The sequence below is a fragment of the Zophobas morio genome, unplaced genomic scaffold (genome assembly GCF_036711695.1).
Source record: "Zophobas morio isolate AGI-343-1 ecotype UQ-CSIRO unplaced genomic scaffold, CSIRO_AGI_Zmor_V1 ptg000006l, whole genome shotgun sequence".
Lineage (NCBI taxonomy): Eukaryota > Metazoa > Arthropoda > Insecta > Coleoptera > Tenebrionidae > Zophobas > Zophobas morio.
Window position 1 is genome coordinate 8,974,585 of NW_026972111.1, and position 26,411 is coordinate 9,000,995.

Consider the following 26,411-nt stretch of genomic DNA (forward strand, 5'->3'; position numbering starts at 1 on the left):
AATTACCTGGAAAACGAAATGAAACTATAGAAAATTCTCTTAAATTCGGCGTTTATTCGATATGATAATTTTCTTGGCTACACAAAAACATAAATTTCGGGGACAAGATGAATCGCAAATTTCTCTTAAAGTAAATTCGATGATAAATTTAAAAAGTTTTTTGGAGGAGTCTTTGGTAATTAGTGGTCTTCAAAATGATTATTTTGGAATTATTTTTATTTTATTTGTTATTGTTAACTTTGTTAGTATTTTGAGAATTTATGTTTTGTTTGATTTGGCATTTTTAATTTTGCTTTTACAATAATTTTCCAAATTGCTGCTTTTTCTAAGTGTAGCTTATCTCAAAGGTTTAAAATTTAATGTTTTCTCGTCATGTTATTTCAAAATCTTTACATGTTGGGATCATTATCTGAGTTTATAGTCTTCGAAGTTCTCGTTGGTTCTTGCTGACCGACATTGTAAGTAACATTTATAAAATAATATATATGTAATATACATAAAATATTTGTTATATTATATTGATTGACATGCAGCACCAAAACAAAAACACGTTCTCACAAAAATGATTAATTATATATATGTATATATATTTATTTCATACATGTAATAACCTACCTATAATGCTTTGCCCACCCATCAAAAATCACCACGAGCCGCCACTGTTACATTATAACACTTCTAAATTCTTCACGCAAGATTGCTAATAGTTCATTTACGGCAGTTAAACAAGTTCATTATACTGTGAACTGGCGGGAGGGGTTTAAAATGTTTTCTTCCCTTAGGCGGTTATCATCGTTATCATGATTAACTCATCGGGGAATGTCTCAAAACGCCACAGATTGATTAATTCATCGAGGCATGCCATCACAACGCTACAGATTGATTAATTCATCGAGGCCTGCCATCACAACGCTACACATTGATTAATTCATCGATGCATGCCACCACAACGCTACAGATTGATTAATTTATCAAGGCATGCCCTCCCAACGATTTAAAATTTACATCACCGAGACGCTTTTTCCCTCGGAGCGATGATTGGATATTTTTGTGTTTGATTATTATTAGTTTTGTTGGGGTAACCAGTTCACGGTATTTTAAACTTTCAAAGTAAACATTGTTTTTTTTTGAAGCAACCAATCACTTAGATCATGATATAATTTGACATAATGTAAATTCTTTGTTTGAATCGTTGTTAAAGTGTCGCAAATATTAATCTCATGTAAAATTTGTTAACTTTGGAAATTTTCACCTCATACGATATTTCTCAATCTCACAGTTTTAAATTCAGTAATTTTCATTTGTTGTATAATTTTAATTGAACGTAAATTTTAAGTTCTACAGTTTTAACCTCAGGTAATATTTCTATTTGTACGAGTTTATTTCACACTAGATCTTTTGTTTCATTAATCCTTGCTAAGTTGGTTTTGTAAATAATTTGTTGATGAATGTTTCTATCATATAAATTGTTTGATGTCCAATTTTAGCTCACAAGAATTATTTGTTGGTTAAATTTTCACAAGATTGTATGGCGAATTTAAATGTTGTTTATGGCTCGTTGAAACTTTAACACTTGTTTAGTGTTGTTAATATCAGAGTTATAAGAGATTGAATATTTAAAAATGGGATTGAGGTTAAATAAGACAGAAAACGTGGCAGAAGCGAAGTTCGGTTCCTAGTCTGGCTGGCGAGCAGTGGCGTAAATAGCACCCCCGCAGACCCTGCAATGCGGGGGGGCGCACAGCGTAACGTAACCGATATATATTTTTAAAATGTGCAAACGAGTAAATGCATATTGATATTACTTTTTAAATTTGGTGTATGAGGGCGCTTACTATAAACTTTGGGGGGGGGGGGGGGCAGTGGAAGTTAGCTACGCTACTGCTGGCAAGATTGATCGTGTCACCTGTACAAGTCCACAGGTTTGGATAGATTCAGGGGAGGCCGCCGATGTTGTAAAGTTCTAGGCCTCGTGCTAGTCTAGATCCTTTTGCGGGTCTGGCGACCGTAATGGCCTAGTTCGGCAGGGCACGTTCGTAATGGAGATATGCGTGTGGGGTAGGCTTTGTGATAGATAGAATCACCGTCGTGGAGGGGTGGAGAACAGTCCCAGACCGGTAGCCCCAAACTCCGCTTATGCTACAACCCCCCAGGGGTACTTTTGTTGTGCTCCTGTTTACTCCCGTAACTTTAAAATCTCCCGCCTCACGCCCGTAATAACTTGTGTATTTGCATCCAGTTACTTAAGTCGGATTTTGCTTTGTTTTATTAAATTTGCGATATTCAAATATTTGCATTGATTCCAAACAGATGTATAGGATTGTTCGTTTTTCATATGTGTATGCCTGTCAATTCGCGAGTGTCTTTTTCATATATCTTAAGGTGTTTGAAATGTAATATGTCCGGGAATAATAACAAGGGGGTTTTTGCGCTGAGGAGTAAATCGTCGCAGCGTCTTTCCTCCGGTGAGGGGGTGCCGTGCTCCCCTTCGAAAACAATTTTGTCTATTATTTCTTGCGCTCTCAACTCACATGCAGTATATGCTCACTTGTATGAAAGAACGTCTTCCCGCCAATTTTCAAAAAAAAAACACACACACACACAGAGCGTAGGTTCCTATTTGTTAGACGATCACAGCCAAGGCCAAACTTTGAATTTTTAAATTTTTCGCGGGCCTTTCAAACTTTTCAAGATCAATTTAAAGGCGGGAAGTTTGGGTTATCACAGTACAGTTGAATTAATTTATCATTCCCAACACATGACCTCAGCGCATCGCAATATTTCGTCAATGTCCGTGTTAATGCTAAAGTCAAGATGTTGATATTAAAACTTCGGAGAGAATCCATCTACATCTGCGATGCACAACTCGTGACTACAATAAATGCGATAGCCTTGGTGGAAACCATGGGTGAGCTAATAGTAAATTCATCGTATAGCCCCTGGAAATATATGGTCGAAGGCTATTTCTATAGAACTTCCCTCGCTCCAGAAGGGTAAATAACACCCCCTGAATTTCTGCGTCTCGAGGGTGTAAATTCCAAGGGGCCACGGTCTGAGCAAATGTGGACAATATGAATGATATTTAAAGCACAATGAATTGTTAATTCCAAGTAATTGTTTAACTTTAAATGTTTTATTTATGTTTATGCTTCGAAAGAATTCGACCACTAGCACGTCATATGGTGTCAGCGCCGGCACTGAAGTACATAACAGTGGCATTAAATGCATGCATATGCATTAAAAGAAACTAACGATTGATTTTGTCTCTTCAACACGGAAGAGAGGACCAATTAATTAAGTAAGCGTACTCGGTTTTTTGCCTAAAAAGCATACCTATATAATAGCAGGGTAGTACAATAAGAACAAAATAAATTGACTGATTCATTGATTTTTTGAGTCACTCTGTATAAGAAAATCCAAGAAATATGAATGGAATGCTAAATCACAAGTACAGACTCATATTTTCTACATTTTAGATCGGATTTATTCAGTAAACTTTTGAGCTGACGTCATCAATTTTTTGGAGCGGATAAGTAAATATATTTTGAATAAAAATTTATCATGCTTATCGTAACTGTAAACCATCTGCAAGATTTCAAAGCATTCGGTGTTACAGATTCAAAATTAAATTGCAAGATGTTGTTTCATAATTTTGATTTCTTTTTTTCAAAAATCTGGACGTTTCGGGAAAAAACTCAATTCGGAGTCATCAGCTACATGTGTAGGACTGTTATTTTATACAATTTAAAACCCATTTACTATTACGTCTGGCAACCTGAGTACACTTGATCGGTCGATGCAGTACGAGGGCAGAATATTATGCACACGTATAGGGCTTTAGACGGATTAACCAAATGGCAGAATCAGCAGGACTGAACTGTCATAAGAAAAGGTCGGACTAGACGTTCTTGAACAAATTTAATAAAAACAAAGCAAAACCTGAAATAAAGTAACTGGATGCTAATACACAAGTTATTACGGGCGTGTGGCGTCAAATTTAAAGTTACGGCAGTTAACAGGAGCACAACAAAAGTACCCCTTGGGCGTTCTAGCATAAACGGAGTTTGGGGCTACCGGTTGGGGTGGCTCTCCCCCCTCGACGGTGATTCTATCTATCGCAAAGTCTACCCACACAGCACATCTCCATGACGAACATGCCGTCCGAAACTAGGCCATTACGATCGCAGATCCGCAGTTAGGTCTCGACTATTGGTCCAAGTCGACGCTGAATCTATCCAAACCCGTACCCTTTGTGCAGGTGAAGCGATAAGATCTCGCCAGCTCGACTAGGAACCGCACTTCGCTTCTGCCACTTTTCTGTGTTATTGAACCTCAATTCCATTTTAAATGTTCAATTCTTTATAACTCTGATATTAACAACAACTGAACAAGTGCTAAAATTTCAAAGAGCAATAAACAATATTTAAATTCGCCATAAAATCTTGTGAAATTTTAAACAACAAATAATTCTTATGTGAGATTAAAATTGGATATCAAATAATTTATACGGTGGAAACATTCATCAACAAAATATTTACAAAACAAAACTTAGCAAAGATTTATGAAACAAAAGATCTGGTGTGAAATAAACTTGTGCAAATAAAAATATTATATGAGGTTAAAATTGCAAAGCATGGATATTTACGTTCAATTAAAATTATACAACAAAGAAAATTTACTGAGATTAACACTGTGAGATAAGATTGATTTCTTTAATTCTCGGACGGGCTTCTGATTAGAAACTCAGATGGAAATAATACAATGATCTGAAGTTGGGCCCATGAATAATTTTGTTCGAGTCATTCGTCCTGTGAACACTTGTGTTTTACTCCGTTTGTTTTTCGTCGGTCCATTTATTCTCCGACAATTAAAAAATCCATAATAAAACATTCAAAATTGACTGCATAGCTGATGAACAAGGGCACAGGGCATATAGAAATCAAATGTCGGTTAAAAAAATTAATGGATATCACCAGTGAACATATAAACAAATGTTAAGGGTCTCACGGTTATCCACGACTTATATTTAAATAACACCGCCCAAAAGCCAGAAGGTTAAGAATGTTAAGATATCCCCAACGTCAAACAACAATAAGTAAGTCACGCAAGCGCTTTGGCTGTTCCTGTCCAGGAAATGCATGTGTAAAAGAGAAAATCAATATTAAATTTGATATATTTTATCTTATCTATTATCAGAAATAGGGCGTGTGTTTTATGTAATGTATCCTTATGTGAAATAGGTGCAATAGTCATTTCTCTATTTTAAAATTTTGACAAGTAAGACATAACCTCAAAACAATAATTAATTTTTCGCCTTTTACATGTTTAGTTGCTGATGATGGATGTTGGATGTCTGAAACATGACACGCTATAAATAAACATAAATAATAAGAAAAACTGTTTTGTCCCTATATTTATTACAATGGCCATTTTCGTGTCTGTTGATCAAATAAAAAAAAGTTCATTCTCGCACTTTGCAATAAATTAAAAAATGAAATAAAATATTGGGAATGAATTTAAGATAGGGGGTGGACCCAACTGAGTCTAATTTTAAAGTAGTTATTTAATCATAATTAAATTATCAGTAATCACAGTCAGTAAAATTAATACTTGATTCCAGCCACCGTTAAAATGTTTCCTTATCTAGTATTTTTAGATTTCTACCAACCAAAATGGCCAACGAGGAAGAACCGCAACAAAAAATAATTATTACTGATTTTTCGAAAATTTACGAAGATATGTCACCTTATTACTTGAAGGACACGTTTTCCGACGTTCAGATAATCCTGTCTGATAAAACAATTCACGCACACAAAGTAGGTTTTTCACTCAGTTGCAACAAGATTAAATTTATAACTTTTGAATAAAATTTTAACTTTCAGATTGTTCTCGCTGCTAGGTGCAAATATTTTGAGTCAGTTTTACTGCAAGACCTAAAACAAGTAAGAAAGGGTTTATGGAAATATTAGCATTAATAAATTGTTTTCAGGCTGAGATTGCTTTACAGAATGTGCCTTCAAAAGCTTTTGAAACTATACTGTATTACATTTATACTGGTAGTCAGCCAAAATTGTAACTAAATATTTATATTATCGTGTAAAATCTGTTGCAGGATCCGTTGTCATCGAATCGGAAGATGCAAATTATATATTCGATATATTGCAGCTAGCACACGAATATTCGTTAGAAACACTGGAAAAAAGTATAAACGAAAAAATGAATTCCATTGTAAATTTATCAAATGTCTGTTTCTTTTTAAACAAAGCCAACGCATATGACATGGACGAGTTAAGAGAAATATGTCATGCTTTTATTGATGAACACGTTTTGCAAAAGTTACAATATGATTTTTTCGATGTTCTCACACAAGTAACATCTCCACAATAAGTAGCTATACATAAACATAAATGCTCTTTTTCAGAAATCTATGGTTAACATGTTGACAAGAGACGCGTTTCCTGTGGAGGAAATCGATATCTTTAACATCGCAGTCAACTGGTGCAAGCATAACGAAGACGTAGACAACATGGTCATTGAATGCGTTCGCTTTCCTTCGTTAACACGCAACGAAATTTTAACTATTGTTTGGCCGTCGAAAATAGTGGATGAAACAAAACTGCTGAATGCTCTTGCAACGATTGAACTTCATGGTACAAAAGAAACACAACGACGTTTTGGTAAGCAATGTAAATATATATGTACAGTGTAATTGTATATACATATTTTTTTTTAGTGAAAGGTAAAAATTATGCTGCAGCAGGAAATAATGTTAAAGTAATTTCTGGATTAAACCCCACAATGTTGTTCGAAGAAACTAAAACCGAGGGAGACGGTACTTATCACAATGAGGATGATAAAAACGGTATTACTGTGGATCTTGGTCAAGTAAAATGCTTCAATTACATTACAATGAATATAACAGGGTCAGTACCGTTATTTCTAAATTTATTTAACGAATTGTTAAATCGTTGTATAAATATCTGCAGAAACAGCTGGGTCGGTTACTGCATTAAAGTGTCTGTAGATCTGCAAAAGTGGCATAACGTTTTAGATTACAGTATGTATTGGTGTAAGTATAATCAAAATTTATATTTTGAACAACAAGAAGCGAGATACATCCGGATAGTCTTAAAGGTAAATATTAATAATTTAACCAAAAAAAAAAATTGAATGTAAATTTACTTCAAATAGCAAGACAGCGTTCCATGTTAATTAACTTTCAAAGGTGATTTTTGTGGTGGAAATAGCCGCATTAATTGTCATTGCCACCGTTTGCAGTAAATTGTTGTGCTTTAAAAGTAAAAATTATTTTAGTTAAAAAGTTTAAGTATTTCATAGGAGGTTTTGACTTGTCATTTTTCAGAACGTAATTTTAATTTAATCATTGATATCTATTTAAACGAGTTTGTTATGGGGACGACTAATAATCGAGATATTAATGTCCATTAACAAACCAGTTGGTTAAAATGCTTTTCCGGTGATGGTTTCATACATGAAATTGCAAAAAGTCAATTGCAAATTTCTGTTTGAAAAAATTAGACTCTGCAACCAAATATACACCTAATGATTTAATTGCACCAGGTGTACATATAGTTGCCTCTATCATGTATTAACAGTCATATTAACTGAATGTTTTTGACACAGAAATCATGCATTAATGACACATGTTAATGACAGATCACAGAAAAACACCTTTTTCGGCAAAAAACTAGAGTTTTAGTACTCAAAAGCGACCAAAAAACAATAAATTTTGTCCTCCTTCATTATTATTTGTTTTAGATAAGATACGATTTTCATACTTACCTCACATTGTAGTAACTCAAACATCCGGTCTTACATGACACTTGAAAAATTTCGAAAGGCCCGCTAAAAATTCAAAAATTCAAAATTTGGCCTTGGCTGTGATAGTCTGACAAAATAGAACCCTACGTTGTGTTTTGAAAAATGGCGGGATGCGTTAAGATGCCAATGGTGGGCCCCATTTGGAGGACACGAAATTATTTATTCCTCCACTGACAAAAAAAAGAAACAAAAGCTGCCGGTTGAGGACACCCCTTGGTGCTCAGCTCCAAAAAAAATCTTTGAATGAAATCAAATTAAAGAGAACAAAATTTAAAAAAAAAACTATGCAGCGGCAGGGGCACCAGAGCGCTACAAGAGTGTGGCGATCAAACTATATCAATTTCATTCTAAAGCACAACAAAAATACCCATAGGGGGCGTTGTAGCACGAGCGGAGTTTGGGGCTCCTGGTCGTGGCTGTTCTTGTACCCACAACGGTTATTCTATCTATCGCAAGCACTGCTGCGAAGCACTTTTCTATTACAGACATGCCGTACGAGCAGGCCGTTACGGTCGCAAACTCAGTGTCACGTCATCTCGACCGCCCCTGACTTTTATACAAAGGCTTCATCCTTTGTGCAGATAGCGCGACAAATTCCGCCAGCTCGACTAGGAACCGCGCCCTCCATTTAAATGTTCAATTTCTATGACTCTGATATTAACGACATTTGAACAAGTGTTAAAGTTTCAAAAATACCAATAAACAACACTTAATTCGCCATACACTCTCGTGAAAATTTAAACAACAAATAATAATTCTTATTTGAGATTAGAATTGGACAGCAGACAATTTTATCAATCAACAAAATATTTAAAAAACAAAAAAGTAGCAAAGATTTATAAAAACAAAAAAAAGCTCTGGTGTGAAATAAAATTTGTGCAGACAAAAAATTACCTGAGGTTTAGAAACTGAGCTTGAAAATTTTACGTTCAATTTTAATTATACAGCAAAGAAAATTACTGAGGCTAAGATCGTGAGAGAGAAAAATTGTATGAGGTAAAAATTGCGAAGCCAACTCTGCCACACAAGTAAATTTCATGAAATCTCCTAGCAAGTGATTTATCTAAATAAATCTAATGTCTGTTAAATTGTGTTAGCACCAGTTAACGATTAAAATCCCAACAAACTCTACACACTAAAACAAATTTACACAACGTGTTGGCGAATGAAAACTAACTAAAATGTCCGCAGCGCTGCTGCCAACTAAAATCTGAAAACGCGTAAGTTAATCCAGAATTTTGTCGAAAAATAGCTAAGTTTTCTAGAACATATTATAGGCAGAAATGTTAGAAATTGACTATTGCACCTTGCTACGCTTCAAATCTTCACTGGCTTCAGATTTTACAGAGTTATCAATACATGTTCAGAATGGAATGTCTCATACATTAATAAAAATAATTTATCATCTTTTTTCATTTTGGTGAAATTTTTTATCCCGTGTATTAAAAAACCAATATCTCGATTATTTATGGCAATTTCGGGATGCGGTTTTCACCACTGTTTTCAGCTTAATTATAAACTACAGGAGAAAATGTCGACAATGTTTCTCCTGCATTTTCTAGAGTTTTGTAAGCTGAAAACAGTGATGGAAACCGCGTTCCGAACGGAGCGACCCCTCTTACAAATATAATGCTATAAATTTCTTTGTAGGACTCTAAAGGCAGAATTTGTAAATTTCAAGTTTACATGAGCAGTGATGTCCCTAAAATACATAACACAATTGTTTACCCTTCTTCAAACATCATAACTTCTGAACATTTTATTTTGTCGTCAGGGTAAGATGTTTTAGGTTTTAACTAATGGTATGTTTACATTTTCGAATTTTTATTTAAATTTTTGGTGAAACTACAGTGAAATCATCGCTTTTTCATAGTTCGCGTGATGAGAATATAGAAATTGGTCGAAAATCATTTTTAGGAATGAAATATACATATGTAAACATACCACTATAAAACAAACAAAAATAGTTGCATGTTAAATGTACGTGGTGGTTGTTTAAATTTTAACTGCAACTTTAATATTTACTTATTTAAAATCAGTTAAATGAAAAATATCTTTATTTGTGCTTGAAATAATTCTACATCTATCTCATTCATTTGAGTAGAATAAATTAAAATTATCCCAGTGTTGTAGACAGGAACTCTTTTCAAACTTTTTTTTATTTATCAACATAGGCAGACGTCTGGTTCATTCACTACGTATCTCTATTTAAGTAAGTTTGCTATAATTTATAAAAAGAAATAACATTTTCGTTTCAGATCAACCATACATGATTTCACGGATAAAGACTAGCTTACGATTTTACAAATCCATATCTAGTATAGCAACTTCCACAGACAACATGCAGTGGGAAGAGGTTGAATTTCCAGTAGACGAAAACATACTTCTCTGTTTTAACGAAAGAATAGTCACTTTTATAAGAGTTATTGGTCAGCTTTCTCCTAATAAGGCAAGTTACATCATTTTGTTAACAGTTTTAATGACTGATGTATACTCAATAGACGAACGTCCACATCCAACAGTTTTTGGACGATTTTGAATGTTTCTAATTGCAGTCAATACCAGTCAAATCTGTAAACACCTTCAGTATATTTTTTTAACATCCTATAATGGTTTTTTCATAAACTTCACCAAGCATCGTCCTCGACTGGTCCCACACATCTCTTGTATCGAGAAAGGAATAAAACATATGATCAAAGACAGCCATAGATTTTTGAAGATTTTACATTTAATTGTTGAATTTTAAACTCAATTTTTCAAATCGACTGCAATCTGACAAGACGAAAATTTTATCAAAGACAAATCTTAAAAAATTCATCGGTCGGTAGTACCGAGAGTGCAACAAAACGACGATCAAAACAGCTACTTGAAGATTTGTTCTTTATAGACTTTTCGTCTTGTGAGATTACTGTCAAGTTGAAAATGCAAAGTCCAAAACAAATTTTCAAAAATCCATTGAAGAAAAAGCAGGTGGGTTATAGATTAGGAATAAGTAACCGGGAAGTAGGTTAGACTGGTCTGTAAAAATGACAGAAGTGGCTTCAAACATCCTGATGAAAATTCTTCCCTTTAACTCAGACAAGCACGTTGGTTGAAAGTAATAAAAATCAGTTTATTATAAATAATCTATTTTGTATATTTCATATGTTATATTGAACCACTAAAGGAAATATTAAAATATGCAACGGAACGGGTTGAAAATAATCACATACATTAACATTTTCTCGAGCAGTTTATTTTGTACTATGATATGCACAACACAAAATAAACTTTATCATAAATATTTCATGTGATTGTGATTATTGTACAGTGCTATTAAAAAAGTTTCGTAATTTTGATCTATACTTCTATACTTATATTATAAAGCTGAAGTGTTTGTTTAGTTGAACGTGCTAATCTCAGAAACTACTAGTTTTAATTCAAAAAATCTTTTTGTGTTGGATAGTCCATTTATCGTATCTACATATAGGCCATATAACATCACGCTACGATCAATAGGAGCGAAGTAGCAATGAAAAATTCTGAAAAATGGGAAAATTATTCCTCCTTTGACAGCTTCCGTTGCTTACGCTGCTTAAATGGTTAAAGTTACGTAAAAATAATGTATGACGAAATTGTTCCCCTCTAAAAGTTCTAAAGAAAAGTCCGGGACAGCATAAGGTCGATTCAGTATAACCTAATTTATGGGAATGAAATTTGTTCTAAAATAATAATGTATCTAAAAATGAGCATCCGCGTGGCAAATGACTGAGCTGTCTGTCAAGCAGCTTAGAAAACGAGTAGGATAGTTGTAAGAGTGAACGTCGTCAAAAGGTATATTCAGTTTAAAGAACACATTAGGAGCGAGACTATCGAAAATTTTTCAGGTAATTAACTTTTATTTATGCATAAATTGTGCAGTGCTTTTTTTCTAACACTGGCCATAGAGATTCCCATCTCAAGTTGTCTACGCCATACTAACTTATATTTTGGTGACTCGATTTTTGCTTTGATGGTTGAACACTGTCACTGTTTTCCGTTTTTGTTGTATCGAGATGATACTTGAGCATCAACTGTTACCTACTGAAGTATTAGCACATCTAGAAAAACTAGAAATATTTTGATTTGATATTCTAGTAGATACTTCGTATTTCGAGTATGAGCATCTACTGAGTTTTATTTGTATCAACCATTGTCAAAAAATTGTTCGAACGTTGTTTCGACAGAACTTCCTTCGAACCAAAAGTATAATGAAACATATTCAGCATTTTCGAGTTGAGTCTTTTCTTCACACAATTTTGTGATGGCCTAATCAACATTTACGATCAACACGTATACCACCTTGGTTTGGCACAGTACAGTACTAAAAATAACTGTATTGTATTCCCAAAATTATCTGCGAAAATCGAGTGAGCCGTTCCATCAATTTTTTAGGGGAAATAAATAAATATTCTTAACAATTTACCATTCTTACAATAACTTTAAAACATCTACAAGATCTCAAAGTATTCATTTCTGCAACTCTTGTGTTATTCACTAAAATAAATTGACTGATCCATACATTTTTTTGAGTCACTGTAAAAGCAAATCTAAAAAATATGAATGCAATGATAAATTACGAAAATATACTGACGATATTTTGCACATTTTAGATAGGATTTATTCGGTAAAATCTTGAAATGACGTCATCAAGTTTTTGGGCTTGATAAACAGATATATTTTGATTAAAAACCTACCATGTCAAACAGTAACTTCAAAACGTCTGCAATAATTCAAAATTCAGTTTTGCAATTCTTGATTCAATCAATAAAATATATAGACTCAGTGATTAATTTTTTTGAGACACCCCTTATAATCAAAACTAAAAAATATGAATGGAATGATAAATCACAAGTATAGTCTCATCCTATTTTGGACATTTTAGATAGGATTCATTTGGCAAAATTTTGGGCTGACGTCATCAATTTTTTGGAGGGGATAAGTAAATTATTTTGAATAAAAATTCATATGTTGAAAACATCTATAAGATTTCAAAGCATTCGGTTTTGCAGATTCAAAATTAAATTGTAGGTGAAACGAAGTTCACGGGGTCAGCTAGGAGTAAATAATGCATTAATGCCAGTAGGAAATTTTTAAACAATTGTTTCAAGTTCTTAAAACGACATTTTTGGAGAGTAATTATTCCAACTTATGTTGTTTCTTAGAAACATATGAGTCCTTCCTAATTACTGACCAAATTCTTATAAATATATATTTTCAACGTAAAGTTTTTAAATTTTAGAGTTTCTTTAAAAATTTGACAATTTCTTAGTTCTTTCCCCTTTGGCACAGAACTAAACAATACTTCAAAAATACAAAAATTTCTTTGTCCATCCCCGCCAAACTTTTAAGACATCATATCGCACTTTACAATAATAAAAATTAAATAATTAAAAGAGTGAGTATGGATTAAAAATATAGGGTGTACCCAACTAGGTCTAATTTTAAAACAGTTGAAAAATATCACGTGTTCTAGTCAATTCAAACATTTCTTTATCAGTTTATCAGTAAGTTAACAAACCTATAGATACGTGTAAGTCGTTCCAAAGGGGTAACGGCAACATTTAAATGAAATCAGTAATCACGTTGCAATCGCACCAGAAACTTTGTTTCAGCCACCGCTAAAATATTTCCTTGTCTTAATATTTTTAGATTTCTACGAACCACAATGGCAAACGAAGCAGAACCCCAACAAAAAATAATTATTACTGATTCTTTGAAGATGTATGAAGATATGTCACCTTACTACTTGAGGGAAACGTTTTCCGACATTCAACTAATCCTATCCGACAAAATAATTCATGCGCACAAAGTAGCTTTATGCAGTGGTTTACAAAAAGATTAACTTCTGAATAAATTTTAACTTTCAGATTGTACTCGCTGCTAGGTGCAAATATTTTGAGTCTCTTTTAATGATAGACCCAAAACAAGTAAGAGAGTGTTCATGGAAATGTTAACATTAATAAATTTTTTTTAGGCTGAAATTGCTTTACAGAATGTGCCTTCCAAAGCTTTTGAAACAATACTGTATTACATTTATACAGGTAGTCAGCCAAAATTGTCATTAAATATTTATATCATGTATAAAATTTGTTGCAGGATCCATTGTCATCGCATCGGAAGACGAAAATAATATATCCGATATACTGAAATTAGCGCACGAATATTCATTAAAAACACTGGAAAAGAGTATAAACGAAAAAATGAATTCCATTGTGAATTTGTCAAATGTTTGTTCCCTTCTAAACAAAGCCAACGCACATGACATGGACGAGTTAAGAGAAATATGTCATACTTTTATTGATAAACATGTTTCGCAAAAGTTAGAATATGATTTTTTCAATATTCTCACACAAGTAACATCTCCAAAAAGCTAGGTATACTTAAACGTAATGATGCATTTCAGAAATCTATGATTAACTTGTTGAAAAGAGATGCGTTTCCTGTTGAAGAAATTAATGTCTTTAAGATAGCGGCAAACTGGTGCAAGTTTCATGAAGACTTGGACAACTTGGTTATTGAATGCATTCGATTTTCTACGTTAACGCGAAATGAAATTTTAACTGTTGTTTGGACGACTAAAATAGTAGATGAAACAAAACTGTTGAATGCTCTTGCAATGATTGAAGTTAACGGTCCGAAAGAAACACAACGACGCTTTGCTGGATGGTGTAAGTACGAAGACTGATTAAGAGACAAGTCAGAAATTTTGTATACATTTTTAGGGAAAGGTAAAAATCTTGCTACAGCAGAAAATAATGTGAAAGTTATTTTTGGATTAAATACCGCAATGTTGTTTGAAGAAACAGAAAAGTTTGAAGAAGGTGCTTATCACAATGTGGACGATAAAAACGGTATTACTGTAGATCTTGGTGCCGTAAAATGCTTCAATTACATAACAATGTATGTAATTATTAAGTAAGTACCGTTATTTCTGAGTTCCTTTAATGATTTTGTTGAGATGATACGTAAATATCTGTAGACGTTCGTGGCCCTATTACTACATAGAAGTTTCAACAGACCTTCAAAAGTGGCATAATGTTGTAGATTACAGCAAATATTATTGCGAGTGCATTCAAAACTTATATTTTGAAGAACAACAGGCTAGGTACATTAGGATAGTCTTAAAGGTATATATTATAATTTTACTAAACTAAGAGCCGATTTACAGAAGGTCAGTTAAATATTTGATTCCGGATAAATTTTTAATGCGGCATTAAAGTACCACGTGACAGACTCTACGCCAATTAGACCTCACTAAACGCCTCATTAAAAACATAATTAACTTAATCTGAATTAAACTATTCTGTAAGCTAGCCCTAAGCAAGATAAAATAACTGTACGTCGAGGAGATTGGAATAAGAACAAGGGGACCATGTCGTATGCTTCCAATGGTACGGTTTTGAGAGAAAATCACACCGCAAACATCGTTTACGATAGGTTTATGGGCTATGCGCACGTGCGAGCAGACCTACAAATACCGATCGTGTCACCGTACATACCATTTATTTTTCTTTATACTTAATGTGTCTTTTTTTTAATAAACTCAACATGGTGAGCTGCAAGCTTTGTAAATCTTGAATGAAAGTAAACAGTCTTGGAAAGACACTTAGTTTTCATAATCATCTCCTTGATGGATGTAAACCAAATTGCTCCGCCACTGCTTAGCGATACTTTCGAACCTAGGGGCGTGGTTGAGTCGAGTGCATAGTCGTAAACGGTGTTTAGATTCAGAGCGGTCGGTGCCACAAATTTCAACTTCCAATAATCGAAAGATAAAAATATGTGATTCCTACTAGATGCTAAAATTTAGTAGCGATTTCTAATCTTGTCAAGTAGAGAAAGCATATGGTATGCATGTCGAACTATTCATTTAAAGAAAACGCGTTTGTTTTATTCCTAAGCATTTGTCTTTTTTTTATTAACGAGTAACCATAGATACTGAAACAAATAAAAATAACGTCCGAAGCGCTGTTGCCAACTGAAATGTGAAGGCGCGTAAATCAGATTCAAAATTTCGTCTAAAAATAGCCATTCGTTCAAAAGTGAGATAAGAAGTTAAAAATCTATTACTTCCGTATTTACTATTAGTTACACATTGTCAAGTTTCAAATCTTGACTAATTGTCTACTCACCAAATTGAAAATATAATTCTATGAATTTCTTTGTAGAACGATAGAACCAGAATTAGTAGATTTCAAGTTTACATGAGCAGTAAGGTTCCTAAAATACATAACCAAATTGTCTTCCCTTTTTCAAACGTCATAACTTCTGAAACCTGTATAAATTTTTTAGGGTAAGAATTTTACATTTTCCATTTTTTTTTTTATGAAACTACAGTGAAATCTCTCCTTGCAGACACCCCCCATAAGCAGACAACTCTTTTAAGGCGAACATTTTTTCATAGTCCGGGTACTGACAATATAAAAAAATATATTTATATGAACCTCTCATAAACGGACCCTTCGCTGGGTGGACACGGATACCTTTGAACAGTAGTTCTGAACGCCCTCTGGTTTTTACATCGATTTCGATTGGAACATTTCTTTGAAGCACAAATATACAGACAAGTGTTTAAACAATGTACATTAGCTATTTATGCTACCTTTTACTTAATATTGAGAAAAACGCCTTTAAAAGGGTGCATATTAACTCTTAAAGACGTGTCCAAAGGTATTAAAATGGGGGAAACTAAAACAGGCGGTATTATTAAATATGTGACACTCTTTTTTTAATACTGGCGTAACACTATATTGTGCAACAAGTTTTGAAAATACCCTTTTCACATGAGTGTAACGTTTAGCAGTCAAAGGAGTATGAAAAACGCCAATTTCAAACGTATTGCACATTATACTTTTTCTACACTTAAAAATGATACGTAAAAAATTTCTAAACCAACCAAAGGAAGCTACTTCTGTCTGATTGATTGTTCAGTAATTACTTTTTCAACGCTTTAGTAACTTTCTGATAGTTGACAGATTGTTGTAAATCCTTTACCACATCAATAGACTGTTGATAATTTGCTAGCTGTTCCTCATTTGACTCGTCAGATTTACTATTAATAAATTGTTATGTATCTTAAAGAACTCTTCTAAATTACTGCTGTTAACACGTAACATAATTATTCTCATTCTTCCTGATCATGCTGACACAATGTTATTGTTACTTTTCTTTAGAACATTTTTCCACCAACACAATTTTTCTACTTCACTGTAAGAGTTTATAAAAAAGAGACCCGTTTCATTTGCGTTATAGATATTTTTTGGCAACTAGATTTTCAAAAATCGAGGATTCTTGGTTATGAAAGTTTCTACATCTTGGTCCACACTTGCTGGTTCACCAGAAATAGCCTTAAAACAAATGTTAAGGCGTTTACAAATTTTTCAAGCTAACCAACTGAAGCATGGAATTTCCATTTCTTAAACTTTTCATTTGGCTCGAATTACAGCTCCTAAAAGTCTGATATTTGGTAAAAAATACTAGCATATGCATTAAGTTATCTGATGCAGTGATTTCTTTTCTATTTTTGTAAACCACTCATCACATAATGTATCAATGTTCAAAAATCGTTTTTTCTACACTTACTATACAATAGTTATTTTCGTGGAAATACACTTTACAAATATTTTATTTAAATCCAGCAACCGTCAAACTACATAACTGGATTATTTTAATGATTAGTTAATTTTACACTGAACTGTTTTCTGTTCATTTTTAGTATTCCAAAAAGTTCATTTTCTTTTTAATATAGGCTTAGTTATTACGCTTGTAAAAACGAAATACTTATACATTTCATTTTTTTCTCATTAACGGACATCACAAATGAGAGGACGGGTTTTCCTCAGTTCCGAAGCTGTCCACCGAAGAGAGATTTCACTGTATATGGACTAATGTATAAAGTTTGATCGTTTCTTTTATCACTTTGAGATACATGTCACAATTTTTAGAAATAAAATATATGTAAACATACCATTAGAACAAACAAAAATAGTAGTTACATGTTAAAAGTACCTAATGATTGTTTACGTTATACGTGGAAGCACTACTATCTACATGTGTGAAGTTTGCTCACAAGGAAATATAGGTAAGCAAAATTCTGTGGTCACACGAGTACGATAATAATGCGTTAACACACGTAGAACATACATATGTATAGAATTTTATCTGCAACAATTTAAATAAATGAAAAATATATTTGTGATTTGTATCTGAAATAATTTTACAACAATCACTCATTTGAGTGGGATAGGTTAAATTTATCCGGATGTTGTAGACAGAAACGGTTTTCAAACTTTTTTTATTTATCAACATAGGGGGACGCGTGATGCATTCACTATGTGTCTGTGTTTAGGTAAATTTGCTATTATTTATATATATATATAAAATAACATTTTCGTTTTAGATCAGCCATACATGATTTCACGGGTAAAGGTTAAGTTGCAATTTTACAAATTTATATCTAGTATAGAAACTTCCGACGACTGGTCGCGCTGGGAAAGAGTTTGTGGCCGCCTGGAAGTATGCAACCAGTTATACATACATAATGCAGCCACCGGATTGGCAGTTACAACGCGCAAGCCCAAAGAGGAAACGCCACGGTGGAAACGTAAAACAGACTCTCTTCTTCTCCGACCACTCACCGGGTGCAGACGTCCTCTTCTTCTCCGACCACTCACCGGGTGCAGACGTCCTCTTCTTCTCCGACCACTCACCGTGTGCAGACGTCCTCTCCTCTTCAAGACCTCCACGTGGACATACACATACAACCTTGGGCCGTGTTATCATTTTTGTAGTTGGTATTGTAAATAAACCTGTACTAAAACCGTTTCCGTTAGTAATTCGACGACAACAATTACAAGTTGAACTTCCAATAAACGAAAACGTCCTTCTCCGTTTTAATGAAAGATTAGTCAATTTTATTAGAATTACTGGCCAACTCTCTCCTAATAAGGTAAGTTGCACCCTTTTGTTAACAGTTCTAATTACTGTCTATTCAATAGACAAAGGACCACGTCAAACAGATTTTAGAAGATTTTGAATGTTTCTAATTGCAATACGAACAAAATATGTAAAGTTCTGTAGTAAATTTGTTACCATCCCAACATTTTTTTCATAAACTATACATTCTCAAAAAAAATTTAGCACTAAAGGACTCATAGTGAATGTCGGAGTCTACACTTGCCACCTTATCGAAGCCAAAACTGAATAATCGAAATATAATTATTTTTCTTTCTGTTCTGACTACCACGGTGTGCACATTGTACCGCCGGTTTCTCTGAATTGTGTATAAACAAATTGTTCAATATGCCTTCAAAACCTAAAAAGGGTGTGACTGGTGACAGTGAAATAATAAGTGCTGTAAATGTTTGTTTAAACAACTTCTTTAAGACTTTTTCCTGTGGATGTGATTCTTCATCTACTTAATATCTCCAAATTATCTAATGAAATCAACAACTGTAAGTCCCTAATAGAAACACAAACTACTCTAATTAGTCTTCTGCAGCCAGATATCACATTCTTAAAAAACGAGTTGCATAAAGTACGCTCTACTTCGCCAATGTCCCGTAAGCAAAAAACTACTACAGGTGACAATCGAAGATTATCGCTCGCTGCAAAAACCTATGAAGAGAAAAACCTTATCGCGAGGTTCAGCCGGTCAGCTGATGCTTTTAATACAGACAGAGAAGATCCTAACAAAAACCATCGCTACTCTAGTCTACGTGCCACTGGGATTATTCTTGATGGTGGAGATGAATCTTCAGTTAGCTCAGATGCTGGTAATACTGCGCGCCCAAAGTCTTCAAACCGTCAAGATGTCGCTGATGTGGAAAGTTATAATTATGGTCAGAATGGTGCCTGTTCTCTTTTTTCGCAACCTTTCGAACAATATGAAGATCTTAATAAACATCTTGATGCAACAGGGAAACATCTTGATGATATCAATGAACACCCAGTTGAAACTACAAAACTTTCTTCTCAATTACCTAAAAACTTTCCCAATATCTCTCAAAATGTCAGGACCTATAATAAAAATGACACAACACAACATGGTGTCGCATCTAATCTGCGTGTCTCATCCAATCAGCAAAGAAATACTCAGATAAAATCTAGGAAAAAATTTATTTCCTGCAACCAGAATCCTCTTACGGGGGCTAGAGCCAAACTTCACCCCGTTGAAAAACACTGCTGGATTTATGTAGCAAACTGTCCAAGATATTCTTGATGTCCTACATGAACTTGATAGTGAAGCCAATTTTATTGTCGAAAAATCTGAACATCTTAACAAAAGAAGTAGGTACGTCTAGTGTGTTCACAAAACGAGCTCCTCTCATACATCAAACTGTTCTACTGACTCCTGACTTCTGGCCAGCAAATACGTATGTAAATAAATATTTCCTGCCGCATATGAAACAAAATTTTCCCCAAACCAATCTCAATACTTTAACTACGTAAATTGTGTACAAACTAATAATAATAATTTTAATCTTAACAGAGAATGTAAAAGGCTCATATTCTTTCATATGAATGTAAGATCGCCTAGTCAACAAATTTGATATCTTTAGAAACTTCGTTCTTCAAAATCACCTCTCTGTTTTTGCCGTAACAGAGACATGGCTTCAACCACTTATATTAGACTCTATAATTTCTATTCCTAATTATAATATGATACGTCAAGATCGTCCATCTAGAGGAGGTGGGTTAGCATTATATGTACCAGCAATGTTGCATATTCTAAACAACTGGCCATGTCGATTCCAAACTTGAACAGATATGTTTTTTAATGTTTCTGTTTTCAATGAAATAAATTTTATTTGCAAAATACTTAATGTCTAACGACATATTACGCATACATATATATATGTAGGTATACTACCCCATTTACTATATTTCCAATCTGTGCATTTTTCGTTTCATTCGTAGGAGCCAGGTAAGAAGTATCAGTGAGACCGGCGGTCTTTCAGTAGCTCGTAAATGAAGAGATTTATATAGTGAAGTTTCCTAGAACAGTCTGTCTCTTCAATGAAAATTTTAGTTTGTTAACGTAATTAGGTGGGTAGAATTTTAAACCGGATCGACATTTTTACTATGAAATATAGGTACCGTACACTATATTCCACTGTTTGTTTTCTTTGGGATACGAGTAGTTTTTGTGCCGAAGTGAAACACCAAAAAGTCTAAAGTCCGGAAATCAGAGTGAATTTTAAAACACATAAAAACGACTTCTTTATTTATTTAAATATTGTCGTGTAACGTCCTGCGACGTGGAATGGAGTTTCTTAATGTACAAAAGTATGTTAGATAATAACCGAAAAATTTTCTTGGTTAAAACTAAAGGGAACACAATTATTACTTGGAGTAAAAATAAAGAATATCAAGAACTTGTACTATGTATTAAAAGTATTTAATTTACATAAGTAAATTATGTTAATAAACCATAAAACCTCAAAAATCTTTTTTTAACACAAATTATATTTCAATAAATTTTCAGTAGCGAGTTCTCGATATACTTAATTGTACTTACATCATAAAATGTAAAAGAGAATGTCTTATTTTTGACTTTATGCAGCATATGTTACCCGTTTTTTAAGATACATATGAATGCATATATTTTGTCTTTAGTAGATATCTGCCTGTCTCTAGTCTAATAAATTTTCTAAAAAAATATAGTAAGTTTTGAGAAAACGCATTTAAAAGCATTTTTCTTTGTAATATTAGTAACAAAAGCGAGCACACGAAAACGTAGAAAAAAATTCCAATGTGTTATTTACATTTATTTTACTTCATACTGTATCAAATTTGACGTTTTACTGGATTCGAAGGAGTCCGGTAAAATAAAAAAAAAAACGGACAAGTCCGGTAAAATTGAGCTAAAAAGGACAAGTCCTGTAAAGTGTTACTATGTGTTTAAACATTTTTGATGCTGATCTGCACGAATAAACAAATTAAAACATTTGCCAAACAACGGTTATTAACGATGTCAGAAAAAGTGACTCGATTTGAACTTTTCTCCTCGTCCTGAAACATCTCACTCGTACTGTAAAATTTGAGTTACCGGACCGTATTTATAATAATGTTAGCACTAACAAATATTTAAAATAACAAGTAATAATGTGTTTGTATTATTTATTTTTATTCATTATAATAATCCAATTTATTTATCAGAAACTTTTAAACGAAATAAAATCTACTTGACTAGAAATAACGGCAAAGTTGTGTTAGGCTCATCTGGTAACGTTGTAAATTATATAAATGCTTACTATGAGATTTTTACACATTTTTTTCGTCGCCCTCTATCGAGTGGTAGATTTATTAAATATATTGTTGCTGTGATTTGGGTTGCCTATGCGCGTGATTGGTGTCCAAGCTTTTCGTTTGAGGGTCGAATGTTGGTGCGCCATCTCTTGTTCGCCGGCCTTTGGCCTGTTCGCTCCAAACAATAGCATGGGTCTATCTATATGTTATATCAATGGTTACGCTGATGATTTCAACTTATCTACGATCGCCGAAAGCGATCCCTTTTTGTTCCTAACCAGGCTTGGTTCGAATTCGACGACTTCGACACATCCGTCGAACTAAGGGAAGGCAGCCCATCTTGGACCCCGCTCAACTTGTCCGCGTTCAAATCTAGCGGTTTCACTTTCACGGACGACTTGTTTTTTGACGCACTCACGTTAAATACACCCGACATTTTCTTCTCCTTGTCCCTGGAAGAGTCCTTGGAAACGGATTTCGTTTTCGAGTCGCTATTTTTACCACTAAATTCATCATGAGATTAGTGGGCGATTTTTGGTCTCGAGATTTTCGTCTAGGGCCAGCCAGCAATTCCTCTACGTCATCTAATTCGTCCAGACTTCCGAAATCACCACTCACCTAACAACAATGACATTACGATGAGGACAAATGATGATTTTATCAAAACACACAACCACCACGGTCAAAAAAATTGATGGAAGGTTCTTTCGATTTTTCTTTTCTGATAACATCTATAAAGTAAAAACCAGTGGCGTCAGTAACAGAAGTCTTTTTTGACTTGAACTAATCTTTCATTTCCTCATTTTTTTTATTCTTCAGTTTTCGATTTGCAGTTTTTCGAGTTTTTAAGTTTAATGTTTCAGTTTTCCAAATTTGAATTGTTCAATTTTTACACTTTGCAACGTTACGATTCTACAATTTTTTATTTTTAAATTTAAATTTTTTCAGTTTTTGCGATTTGCAATTTTTGTTTCTCATTTTAAAATTTCTGGAGTGTTTAATTTTTAATTTTTCAGTTCCTGTCTTCAAATTTTCGATTTGCAATTTTTCGTTTCGATTTTTTAATTTTTTTTTCAATTTTTTGGTTTTTCAATATTCTGAGTATATAATTTTTCTTTTTTCGATCTGAAATTAATCAATTTTTGGATTTTTCAATTTTTCGAACTGCAATTTTTCAGTTTTAGATTTTTTAATTTTTCATTATTTCAGTTTTAGATTTGCAATTTTTCTAGTTTTCGTTTTAAATGAGTAATAATGTAATAACAATTTTTTAAAATGTTTCACTTTCTCTAATTTTAAAGCTTTTCCATTTTACAGTTATTGGATTTCAAAAATTTCCATTTATTCGACTTCTCGATTTTTGGATTATTAAATTTTTCGATTTTCAATTTTTTGTTTCGGTTTTTCATTTTTATTTATTTTTACAATTTTTCGATTTTTCAAAATTCTAATTTTATAATTTTTTGTTTTTTATATATTTTTTTTTTAATTTTTTATTTTTTGTTTTTATTTTCTTGGTTTTTTCATTTTTTTTGGTTTTTCAAAGTTCTGATTTTTATAATTTTTTTATAGGTGGTCAATTTTTCAGTTTCCGATTTTTTAATTTTTCGTTTTTTTAATTTTAAATTGACAATTTTTCTAGTTTTTGTTTTAAATGTGTAATAATAACAATAATTTTTAAAACATTTCACTTTTTCAATACACTTTTTCATTTCGATTTTTTCAATATTTTTATTTCTTCAAATTTTCGATTTGCAAATTTTTTGTTTCGGTTTTTTATTTTCTTTATTTTTACAATTTTTGGATTTTTCATTGTTCTGATTTTATAATAATAAAAATCGACACAGACAGACGGAGAGGGAGATGTGGGTCCAGGAAAGGACACATATGTCGAAGATGGTCATGTTTTCGAAGTCTGAAATGACAAAGCAGATTTAGATATAATGAACGAGTGGTTAAATACTTTTGGGGAAAAAAATTGTCATTCAAATAATGGAAGAGTTTATTAAGAAAACCAAAACGCATATCTTCTAATAAACATTTTTTTCCTGTCTTTTTTTTAGAATACGTCATCACTGATTTGAAGCGAATAAAGACATACAATTTTGTCAAAGTTCTATGGTCATCATTCGTCAACTTCTAAGTAGGGACAAATATATCAATTTAGAAGGGTACAACGTAGTACTGTCAAACAACAGTTCTATATTCAAAAAATTTCAGAAAAATTAAAAACTTGTTTTTTACTTAACTACTAACTAGTAAAATAAATAGCTTCAGTAATTAATTAATTTTTGGAATGGATAAAGCATTTAAAAAAACAGTCGATGGAATTTCTAAGAGAAATTGTACAATTGTTGTCAGATTTTGAATTTTGTCACAAAAAGCTAATACACAACGTTAAAAATAAGTTTGTATTAATAAGTAATCGCAACATAAGTATTACAGCGACCTTTTTAAATCTACATATTTGTTCAGTAAAATATTAACATGACGTCATTCCGTTTTTAGTGGGGATGAATAAACAAATTTTGGTGAAAGTTTTTATATTTAAATAATATCCGCAAATCGAATCTAAAATTTTTGGGTTGTTATTGCTTGTTGAGAAATCACTGACATACAGCTAGACAAACAGCCGCAAATGAGAATTTTTATCTTATTTTAAAATTTTAAAGAAAAGAATTGCTCAACAACTGCTTAAAGACGAAATCAGTTACAGATTATTAAAACATTTTAAGTGATCGTTGACGAAAGTATATTATTCAGAGATAAATAAAAGTGTTGTTCTCCTCCTTGACACCTACTTCAATAATTTCCTTATCGAAGAGAATTCTACGAAAATAAAGCGATCTACACAATACTAGAGATACCATCTCGTAGACAAACAAATCTAATCACCGATAAAATAAATTGATCTATATTTTTGCACAGCATAAAATGGCAAAAAACGAAGAACCTGAACAAACTATCCCTATTAAGAAATCGTTAAGAGTATCTGATGATATGTCTTTTTTATTTAATAGAGACTTTTTCCGACATAATGTTAACATCAGTTTTTTAAAAAAACTTTTAATTTTTAGACTGGGTAAATTCGGGCTCTAATTACTTTTCTAAATACTTTTCATTCCCAATATTTTTGTTGGTTACTTAGTGTATTAATGGTATGTTTTGTGGTGGTCGAAGGGACGTTATCCTGTTATTTTTCATCGTTAGTTTGCATTGAAAGCATTTAAAGGGGTACAGGTGTGTCAATATCTCGAAGATAATTCAAATTAATTTATGGATTAAACCTTTTCTTAAACTTATTCTTCAAGAAGTAACTCTGTTTTATCGCGCCTGCTCTAAACCGGTAAGGATTTTTACATCTGTGGACGAAGTACGCAGCATACATAGGTACTTTAGAATCACCGGAAAAACTTTTTGTTAGAATATTTCGAAAAATATTAAAAAAGAAATTGTTACCAAAATAGTAATTAAATAGTCGATTACTACTATTTTTCAATTTCTTCTATTTATATTTATTTTTTAGTAGAAGAATATTATCCTTAAAAATGTGATTTATGTGTTACTGAGATGTAATTAAACACTTTGCAATGTGATTTATGTATTTTTGTAAGAAAACGTAAGCTCGGGAAATCTGTTTTTGTAATTTGTAAATAAATTTAGTACGGTTATTACGCTTTGCATATTTGCATAAATTTGATGTATATTATATGTTCATATTTCCTAAAATTTTGCTGCATATTTTCCGCTCTCTAGTGATTAGTACCTAAATCTAACTAACTATAAAACTAAATATTTAATTTAAATTTTTCCTAGCAAACGCATAAGCTGTTTTCGAGTACAATTGAAAATATCAAAATCATGTGGCAAGCTATTTATTTGTCTCATAATACTAGTAGTTGGCGTGTTATAACCATAATTGGTTCTGTGTGAATCTACAACCAGTAACTCTTGATATCGAGTCGAATGAGATGGTACTCTAAAATTGAATTTGGTCATAAGTTCATTGGAATCAATCAGGTTGTGTAACAAAGTAAAACCAAACGTTATTTCAAAATTACGACGACGTACTTCTAAGGATTGAAGTCTTATAAGCCTTAAGCGTTCTTGATATATTATTTTGTTTTGATCTATTTTCATTTTTAATAGGTAATAAAAAGTTTACAAAGTGTTTTTAAACTCTTTCAAGCCGATTTATATAAATGTTGTAATAGGAGTTCCAGATTATGCAATTATATTCTAGGATAGGAGGGACCAAAGAACAATAAATTTTCATAATAGCTATGTAATTTTTAAAA

General features: G+C 32.7%; 3 protein-coding genes across 7 annotated transcripts in view; 2 read left to right on the forward strand and 1 right to left on the reverse strand.

The window, feature by feature from the left end:
- Positions 1 to 5,035: 5,035 nt before the first annotated feature.
- Positions 5,036 to 10,452, forward strand: LOC135123522 (BTB/POZ domain-containing protein 9-like). The gene is made up of 12 exons (XM_064048269.1): positions 5,036 to 5,095; positions 5,657 to 5,816; positions 5,883 to 5,942; positions 5,990 to 6,056; positions 6,113 to 6,369; positions 6,422 to 6,677; positions 6,734 to 6,923; positions 6,987 to 7,134; positions 9,493 to 9,617; positions 10,017 to 10,054; positions 10,101 to 10,291; positions 10,344 to 10,452. The coding sequence occupies exons 2-12, from the start codon at positions 5,673 to 5,675 to the stop codon at positions 10,389 to 10,391; spliced, it is 1,524 nt and encodes a 507-aa protein (XP_063904339.1). The 5' UTR covers positions 5,036 to 5,095; positions 5,657 to 5,672; the 3' UTR covers positions 10,392 to 10,452.
- Positions 10,453 to 10,549: 97 nt separating this feature from the next.
- On the forward strand, positions 10,550 to 18,686 carry LOC135123516 (BTB/POZ domain-containing protein 9-like). Of its 5 annotated transcripts, XM_064048248.1 has the most exons (11): positions 10,550 to 10,812; positions 13,513 to 13,672; positions 13,731 to 13,790; positions 13,838 to 13,904; positions 13,960 to 14,216; positions 14,267 to 14,531; positions 14,586 to 14,778; positions 14,843 to 14,990; positions 16,032 to 16,156; positions 18,174 to 18,211; positions 18,263 to 18,686. In XM_064048248.1, the coding sequence occupies exons 2-11, from the start codon at positions 13,529 to 13,531 to the stop codon at positions 18,667 to 18,669; spliced, it is 1,704 nt and encodes a 567-aa protein (XP_063904318.1). In that variant the 5' UTR covers positions 10,550 to 10,812; positions 13,513 to 13,528; the 3' UTR covers positions 18,670 to 18,686. The 5 variants fall into 5 exon arrangements, 4 of the variants coding, with proteins under 4 accessions (XP_063904318.1, XP_063904317.1, XP_063904319.1 ...); XR_010279639.1 differs by lacking the exons at positions 10,550 to 10,812; positions 18,263 to 18,686 and adding an exon at positions 16,219 to 17,944 and having other exon boundaries at positions 10,823 to 13,672; XM_064048247.1 differs by lacking the exon at positions 10,550 to 10,812 and having other exon boundaries at positions 10,823 to 13,672.
- A 3,484-nt stretch (positions 18,687 to 22,170) lies between these two features.
- LOC135123807 (mediator of RNA polymerase II transcription subunit 1-like) overlaps positions 22,171 to 26,411 on the reverse strand; it is a 30,377-nt gene continuing 26,136 nt past the window's right edge. The window contains exons 3-5 of the mRNA XM_064048684.1: positions 22,618 to 22,731; positions 22,392 to 22,576; positions 22,171 to 22,288 (exon numbers count right to left, since the gene is read on the reverse strand). Coding sequence (XP_063904754.1) covers positions 22,171 to 22,288; positions 22,392 to 22,576; positions 22,618 to 22,731 — 417 coding nt within the window. The remainder of the gene's footprint in view (positions 22,289 to 22,391; positions 22,577 to 22,617; positions 22,732 to 26,411) is intronic.

Bases quoted from the DNA above. Each gene is read 5' to 3' on its own strand.
- LOC135123522 (XM_064048269.1), top strand. From the start codon at position 5,673: ATGGCCAACGAGGAAGAACCGCAACAAAAAATAATTATTACTGATTTT. The intron at 6,924-6,986 runs GTCAGTACCGTT...AAATATCTGCAG, and splicing joins ATTACAATGAATATAACAGG to AAACAGCTGGGTCGGTTACT. The intron at 7,135-9,492 runs GTAAATATTAAT...ATTTCTTTGTAG, and splicing joins ACATCCGGATAGTCTTAAAG to GACTCTAAAGGCAGAATTTG.
- LOC135123516 (XM_064048248.1), top strand. From the start codon at position 13,529: ATGGCAAACGAAGCAGAACCCCAACAAAAAATAATTATTACTGATTCT. The intron at 13,673-13,730 runs GTAGCTTTATGC...TTTAACTTTCAG, and splicing joins AAATAATTCATGCGCACAAA to ATTGTACTCGCTGCTAGGTG. The intron at 18,212-18,262 runs GTAAATTTGCTA...TTTTCGTTTTAG, and splicing joins CACTATGTGTCTGTGTTTAG to ATCAGCCATACATGATTTCA.